This window comes from Callorhinus ursinus, unplaced genomic scaffold, assembly GCF_003265705.2.
Source record: "Callorhinus ursinus isolate GAN/ISIS: 27379988/994484 unplaced genomic scaffold, GSC_fseal_2.0 scaffold7, whole genome shotgun sequence".
Classification (NCBI taxonomy): domain Eukaryota; kingdom Metazoa; phylum Chordata; class Mammalia; order Carnivora; family Otariidae; genus Callorhinus; species Callorhinus ursinus.
In genome coordinates, this window is record NW_027397069.1 from 6,329,781 (window position 1) to 6,338,698 (window position 8,918).

General features: G+C 37.5%; 1 protein-coding gene across 5 annotated transcripts in view; it reads right to left on the reverse strand.

Annotated features, from left to right (window-relative positions):
• Positions 1-8,918, reverse strand: part of PCCA (propionyl-CoA carboxylase subunit alpha) — a 394,194-nt gene that overhangs the window by 233,346 nt on the left and 151,930 nt on the right. For all 5 annotated transcript variants that reach the window (XM_073894335.1, XM_073894336.1, XM_025874636.2 and 2 more), the window contains one exon: positions 7,561-7,663. In XM_073894335.1, the coding sequence (XP_073750436.1) occupies positions 7,561-7,663 (103 nt within the window). The remainder of the gene's footprint in view (positions 1-7,560; positions 7,664-8,918) is intronic.

Below are 8,918 nucleotides of genomic sequence, written 5' to 3' on the forward strand. Positions count from 1 at the left end.
CTCGAAGCTCCCAGGACACACGTACCTCTCAATTATGTTCCTCTTTCGGTTGATGTTAATAGAGGAAAACTTTATTTACAACCCTGAAACTCACTAAAATGTTTTGAAAAGACTTGAGGAAAAAATTCACACATGATATTTCACCCAGTGCACTGGAAATGTAACATCAATTATACAAATTTTGTGAAGGACACTGAGTGTCAATAAAGGAAATATACATTCTAGATATCAGTGGTGCTTCAGGAAAACCATGTTATAACAAACATCTGTTTGTTTTTAACATAATTAAATGTCTGTTGATCAGAAAATGCTATTTACACCCAATATTACTCTGTTACTTATATATGGACGTTTTCACTATGCTTTATTTTTGTTACAGAAACTGATAAAAGGTCTGGGATTAACAGGTAACACATTATGATTTTTCCCATTTGTAATACTGAAAAATAAGCTGGAGTTGCCAGATAAAATAACAGGACACCCAGATGAATTTGAATTTCGAAGACTTACTTATTTTTAGAGAGAGTGCACACATAGTGGGGGGGCAGGGCAGAGAGAAGGAGAACCTCCCCATTGAGCACAGAGCCAGATGCAGGGCTCAATCTCACGACCCTGAGATCCTGACCTGAGCTGAAACCAAGAGTTGGACGCTTAACCAACTGAGCCACCCTGGCACCCGTGAATTTGAATTTCAAATAAACAACAAAAATCTTAATAAAAATAGGTTCCAAATACTTATTGGGATATACTTCCACTTAAAAACAAATACTGTTTATCTGAAATTCAAATTTAACGTGTATCTTACCAGCTAAATCTGGTAACCCTAAAACATGCTCTTGGTGAATATTTTTGCACACAATGTTGCTTTTGGGAACAGATTAATCTATTTTCATGATTAAGGAGTAGTTACATATTACTGAATGCATATATTAAGTTCAGAGAAGCTATTCTAGAAGCCAAAAGGCTAGGCAATAAAATTATTGCCCATTACTCCGAACTGCTTTGCAACTTCTTTGGGCAAGTCATTTTTTTTCCCTTATGCATTATCAACAGCATATGATACAATCATCTTAATACTTTATGTGGTGCTAAAAATATAAAATAAAAAAGATCATGGTTACAGTAAACTATAAAATGAGTAGCTAACATATGAATGTAAACTTAATTTTTAGTAATAAAACATATCTAAATCTCAAGAATGATTCCAAGCAAAGGAAAATACTGCAGTAATGAAATGCCAAGAGGTTGGAATTTTATTTTTAAGTCTCAAAGGTGGCTGCATGAAGTACAGTCTAAAAAATACCTTAACACTAAAAAATACTTTAACACTAAATTTATGCTACTTCGTTTCATCCTAGTTGAGAAGAAGGTGAAAGTAGACTGTGTGTCCAAGAAATAAAGCCATGATAACCAAGAATTCTCAGAAATATTTCTAACTAAAATATTAGATTCATATATAGACTTACATTTGTTTTCCCCTAAAGTCTGTGTAGTCTCCTAATTCTTTTTAAAAAATCTTGTCATGGGGTCGTCTGGGTGGCTCAGCTGGTTAAGCAACCAACTTGATTTTGGCTTGGGTCACGATCCCAGGGTTGTGAGATTGAGCCCCCAGTGGCTGCAGGACCTGCTTAAGATTCTCTCTCTCCCACTGCCCAGGCCCTTGAAAGCGCGATCGTGCGCTCGCGCTCGCTCTCTCTCAAAAAAAGGAAAAAAAAGTTTTGTTTTTTCCTAAGCATTGAACAAAAATAGTATTTTTAAAGATTCATTTATTTGAGAGAGAGAGAGAGAGAGAGAACGCAATTGGAGGGGCAGAATGAGAGGGAGAGAAAAAATCCTTAAGCCGGCTCCCCGCTGAGCATGGAGCCCGACCCAGGGCTTGAACCCAGAACCCTGAGATCATGACCTGAACGGAAATAAAAAGTCAGCTGTGTGGGGTGCCTGGGGGCTCAAACATCTGACTTTGGCTCAGGTCATGATCTCAGAATCCTGGGATTGAGCCTTGCACCCCAACAGGTTCCACGCTCAGTGGAGAGTCTGCTTATCCCTCTCCCTCTGCCCCTCTCCCTACTCATGTTCTCTCATAAATTGTTTTTAAATAAAAAATAAAAAAAGAATCGCTGCTTAACTGACTGAGCCACCTAGGCATCCCTCAACAAAAATAATTTGACAATGATTTATTCCACTGAATAAATAGAGACTAAGTGACCAGACAATATAAAGAGTGCCTGTAAGGGAAGTTAATCCTTAAATCCCTCATGAGTTTTGTTTTGTTTTTGTTTATAAGATTTTATTTTTTAAGTAATCTCTATACCCTATGTGGGGCTTGAACTCATAAGTTGCATGCTCCACTGACTGAGCCAGTCAGACAGCCCCATCATAAGTTTTATTTTCTTTTACTTTTAATACAGCCTTTTACCAATGTGCAGGTACTCGATGTGGAAAAATCTCCCAAATACACTGCTTACTGAAAAAACTTCATGACAACAGAGGGTCCACATAATGCAAGCCATTCAGCATCCCTGGATCCAACTCACAAAATGCCAGTAGTGTCCAGGTTGAGAAACACAGGTTTAAACCACACAGAGTAGTGCCATTGCCACCACCAGTGGAGTTTCAGCGTAAGGAAGGACACAGTATGTAATAGCCCCCATGTAAAAAGTAATAAGTGATACACATATATATTTCACGATCGGATATAGCAGGTTATAATGGTGCCTGCTTCTAGGGACAGAAACCAGGGGACTTGGAGACAAGGGTGAAAGGAATGCTCACTTTTCACTGGATGGCCTTTATTGTGTGCACAAATTACCTCATATAAATAATTAAATACATGCAAACTGAGGAAAATAATTTTTTTAAAAAACATAGATCAGATATGGCAAACATCTGTGTTACCTATTTAAGTTACCAGGAGACACTTTCACCTATGTTTAAAATTATCACCTAGGCGGCGCCTGGGTGGCTCAGTTGGCTAAGCGTCTGCCTTCAGCTCAGGTCATGATCCCAGGCTTCTGGGATCGAGCCCCGCATCGGGCTCCCTGCTCGGCGGGCAGCCTGCTTCTCCCTCTCCCACTCCCCCTGCTTGTGTTTCCTCTCTCGCTGTGTCTCTCTCTGTCAAATAAAAAAATAAAATCTTTATAAAAATAAAAAAATAAAATTACCACCTAGATTATATGGCACAGCTAATGAAAATAAACTATAAGCTGATGTAGATCTCTAATTACTTAATACAATCTGTCAAACATTGAGTGTTAGTAGTGTGAAAGACAATGGCCTAGTTGCTGGAACCAACAAATGAATAAGACCTACTAACTGCCTTCAAGTACTTCTTGGTCTATTTGAAAAGTCAGACAACTCAAGATAAAATCAATGGTCATCTAACAAACATGTAACAGATGAAGAGTACAGAGAAGGGGAAAATTAATTTTGCCTGTACGACCTTACAGGAAGGATAGCCCAGGTACCTCCCCTAAGTTACGGACTTAAATAACCAACAGTCTACTCAACACCTACACTTTGATATCTCAACCTTGTTTCTCCAAAATCACACCCTGATCTCCTCCCCAAAACACGCACCCCTCAGTTTTTCCCACCGCAGTAAAGGATAGTGCTGGTCTTCTAATTCCTCAGGCCCAAACCCTAAAGCCATCTTTGATGCCTTATACTTTTTCTTATACATCACATCTGATCTTTTAGAAAATCTGGTCTACCTTCACAGAGTATCCAGAATTCAATCACATCTCACCACCTCCTCTACCAACACCCTGGCTCAAGCTGCCCTCATCTCTCACCAAGAATTACAGCAAAAAAACAAAAACAAAAAATAAACTCCTATGAGATCTCTCAGCTTCAAATGGTGGTTTTCAAATACAAAGAGCCAATGACTAGTATGTGCCTTTTTTCTTCCTTTACCTTGTTGATTGGGACTATTCATTGCAGTGTCATATCCTTTTCTCATTGCTATAAGTTTGATGAGCAGGTGTCACACTGTCTTCAAATACAGAGGTCTTTGCATCAGAAGAACTGCTTTTAAGGAACCATATACAAGAAGTCTCATGCATAGCTGGACCAAGTTTGAAGACGAGATTCTGGTCTTGGAAGAAGATGTTTATATTCTACTTACAGAAGGACATGATCATTGGGGGGCTGGTCAATGGGCTGTGCTAGACCATATCCAAAGTCGGCCCCCACATTCAACAAGACATTAAAAGAATCATTCACCACAGTCATGTGGAATTTATGTAAGGGATGCAAGGATGGTTCAATATTCACAAATCAATGTGATACATCACATTAACAAAATGAAGGAGAAAAATGACATGATCATCTCAATAGATAGAGAAAACGATTTGACAAAATTCAGCGTCCATTCATGATAAAAACTCTTAAAGTGGGCTTAGAGAGAACATACCTCAACATAATAAAGGCTATATGTGAAAAACCTGCAAGTAACATCATACTCAGTGGTAAAAAACTGAGAGCTTTTCTCTAAAATACATAAGGATACCCACTCTTGACACTGTTATTCACAAAATCCTGGAAGTCCTAGCCACAGCAATCAGAAAAGAAATAAAAGGCATCCAAACTGGTAAGGAAGAAGTTAAAACTGTCACTATTTGCAGATGACATGGTACTATACACGGAAAACTCTAAAGACTCCGCCAAAGAAACTATTAGTAGTAATAAATTTATTCAGTAAAGTTGCAGGATACAAAATTAATATATAGAAATCAGCCGCATTTCCATACAAGAATGAAGTAACAGAAAGAGAAATTAAGAAAACAGTTCCAGTTACAATTGCACTAAAAAGAATAAAGTATCATGGAACAAAATTAACCAAGGAGATGAAAGACCTGTACTCAACACTGATGAAAGAAACTGACAAAAATATAAAGCTATTCCATGCTCATAGACTGAAAGAATATTAAGATATCCATAGTACTCAAAGCCATCTACAGATTTAATGCAATCCCTACCAAAATACCAACAGCATTCTTCACAGACCTAAAACTAATAATTCTAAAATTTGTATGGAATCACAAAAGACTCCGCATAGCCAAAGCAATTTTAAGAACAACAAAGCTGAAGGTATCACAATCCCAGATTTCAACATATACTACAAAGCTATAATCAAAACAGTACGGTACTGGCACAAAAACAGACACATACATCAATAGAACAGATAAGAGTGCCCAGAAATAAACCCATGATTTTATGGGCAAGTAATCCATGACAAAGGAGACAAGATTATACAATGGGAAAAAGATGGTCTCTTCAGTTAATGGTGCTGGGAAAACTGGACAGTTACATGTGAAAGAATGAAACTGGACCACTTTTTAACACCATACACACAAAAAAAAACTCCAAATAGGAACTGAAGAAAATGAATTAAAGAGGCCTGAATGTGAGGCCTGAAACCATAAAAATCCTAGAAGAGAACAGAGGCAGTAATTTCTCTGGCATCAGCCACAGCAACATTTTTCTAGATATGTCCCCTAAGGCAAGGGAAACAAAAGCAAAAATAAACTATTGGGACTACACCAAAATAAAAAGCTTTTGCACAGCAAAGGAAACCATCAACAAGAAAAAAGGCAACCTACTGAATGGGAGGAGATTTTGCAAATGATATATTTAATAAGGGGTTAATATCCAAAACATATAAAGCACAGGAGCACCTGGCTGGCTTAGTCAGTGGAGCATGTCTCTTGATCTCAGGGTCCTGAGTTCCAGCCCCATGTTGGGTATGAAGCTCACTTTAAAAAAATACACGCGCACACACACACACACACACACACACACACACACACACAGAAACTACAGTGTTTACTAGACCTATACATAACATTACCGTGTAATCCAGTAATACTTCTCCTCAGTATATCTGCAAGAATGTGTATATCCATAAAAAGTCATAGCAATTTATTCATAGTATCAAAAAGCTGGAAACAACCTGAAGATCCACCAACAGGAAAATGGATAAACTGCAGGTTATTCAAACAATGAAATATCACAGAGCATTTTTTTTTAGAGTTAATAGTAACACACAGCCTCATGGAACAATCTCAAAGATATGATGCTGTCTGAAAGAACCCAGATATAACCAAAATATATTGTACGATTTCATTTATATAAGTTTAAGAACAGGCGGAAATACTCGGTAGTGTTAGAGGTCAGAACAGGAGGTACTTTGGTGGCCAGGTGGAGGGACTGACTGGGAAGTTATATGAAGAAATCTTCTGATGTCACAGAAATGTGTTATATACAGATCTGGATGGTTTCTATACAGCTATACAAGCGTGCATAAGAATTTTGAGTCGTACACTTAAGATTTGTGGACTTTAAGATGTGGTATCTCACTTCAGAATATCTAAAAACAAAAAAAACCAACAACAAAAACCCCTGCTAACTTCAGAAAGAAATACACTACAGTCAATGTTCTAAGACTATTTGCTGATTATATATATTTGCACATTTTTTCCCACTCTGGAAAACTGGAGGATCTAGATGAAGATTTTCTACCCATAAAAAATATCTAGGGCACCTGGGTGGCTCAGTCAGTTAAGCGTCTGCCTTCGGCTCAGATCATGGTCCCAGGGTCCTTGGAAAGAGCCCTGCATCGGGCTCCCTGCTCTGTGGGGGGGGGGGGTTCGGGGGTCTGCTCCTCCCTCTCGTTTGCCCCTGCTTGTGCTCTCTCTCTCTCAAATAAATAAAATCTTTAAAAAAAATCTATGTAAAATGATAATTAACTTAAAAAAACCACAATGACAGAATTTAGGACTTTTATTATGCCCCATCAGAAGAGGCAAGGGCAGCAAATAACCTATTATTCAGTTTTCTGATTCTCTGTTGACACTGAAATAAGTAAAACAACACTTAAACTTCAGTATGATTTTAAATTTGATGCTTACATTTTATCAATTTTAATTCAATTCATAGCCATAACGGTCTTTACAGAAGACTTTAACAAAAATGAAAACTTCAGGAGACATTGTCTTCTTCTGTGTGTTATTTCAGAAAACCAATTTTTTGTCTTCCTGAAATCCACACCCCCTACAACCGCTTTAGCAGTTAGATTAAAATCTTAACCTGAGTAGAAGAAATTATTTACTCATGTCTAAACTAGCAATTCCTAGAAGAATGCCTGTCTCGGTGAGCCACACAGACATTTGGTAAACTGAAATGATAGAAGTCCAGATCAAGCACTTTATTAAAAAAAAAGAGCAAGCCCTGTCAAGGTGTCATGGTCCAGTCCCAGAATGGGACTGACTGAATCTCTAGGTGCAAAGTATTTAACTTGGTCAGACAGCTTGGGACTGCTTCTTTCTACAACAGGATTTTTATATCATTCCCTATTTTAACCAACATCCTGGCACTTTAATGAGAACTATACCAGATTCCAAAGGGAAGTGATCAATTTATGCACATTCTCTATTTTGAAGTTATTCAAGCATATCAGAACAATTCACAATCATTCTAAATGGAAGAAAGGATATGTTTCCAATAGGAATAAATGTTTTTTAAAAGTCATAATAATTAGAAAACATCTTAAAATGTACCAACCTGGATTTCTATATGACGAGGGTTATCAATAAATTTTTCTATTAGTAGTCTATCATCGCCAAAACTAGAAGCAGCTTCTTGAGATGAAAATCTAAAACCATCCCTAATTAAAAAAAAAAAAAGAAAGAAAGAAAGAAAGAAAGAAGGAAGGGGGAAGAACAATCAAACTAACAAAACAAATACAGCCTTCAATAAAAAAGTAAACAAAGCAATTAAATATTTATTTTGGTTTACTTATGAACAAAGCAAAGAAAAATTCACTTAATGCACAAATAACTAAATTTACTTTCATTGACCAACAACTCTTACACTCACCAGCTTTGTGACCTGGGGTCAGTGATTTAACTTCCCTGACCCTAGATTTGACCCTAGATTTTATAATGAAATAGGAATACCATTACTTAGTTGACCAACTGTTAAAAATTAGATATTTTTTTTTAAGATTTTTACTTATTTATTTGAGAGAGAGAGAGAGAGAGAGACAGCAAGAGAGGGAACACAAGCAGGGGGAGTGGAAGAGGGAGAAGCAGCCTTCCAGCTGAGCAAGGAGCCTGATGCGGGGCTCAATCCCAGGACCCTGGGATCATGACCCGAGCCAAAGGCAGACAGACGCCTAACAACTGAGCCACCCGGGTGCCCAAAAATTAGATATTTCTAATAAACCACACAAATCATATAAAATTCCATTTCCTCAGCCCTAATATACCGTAATTCCACTAACAAAAGAAATTTAAAAATGCGTATTAATTTGACTCAAGTCAGAATATGCACACAAAAATGCAAAGGGCCAACCTGGCCAGTGGCACAACTGGGGCAAAACTACAGTGAAATACTCAGTGAGAATGAACATACATGAGGAGGATCCTCAAGAACATTTTATGATAATTTTTAATGATATTTTAAATACACACACTTAAATGTAACTGCCCTTCACATACCCATACAGATCATTACAACTTTATATCATCTTTGAATTGTTCAAAATTAATTAAAAGAGAAAAGTATAATTTTTGAAAATAAAAATACAGATATAATTATTGCTTTATACATTTTATTCCCAAACTATAATAATTTAAATTGTTATAATTAAAATATGCTCACTAAATTCATGCACTATGAAATGGGCCCATTCAGGGGTGCCTGGGTGGCTCAGTAGGTTAGGCAGCTGCCATCGGCTCAGGTCATGATCCCAGGGTCCTGGGATCAAGCCCCAAGTAGGGCTCACTACTTGGCAGAGAGCCTGCTTCTCCCTCTCCCTCTGCCTGCTGCTCTGCCTACTTGTGCTCTCTGTCAAATAAATAAATAAAATCTAAGAAAGAAAGGAAAGAAAGAAAGAGAGAGAGAGAGAGAGAGAGAGA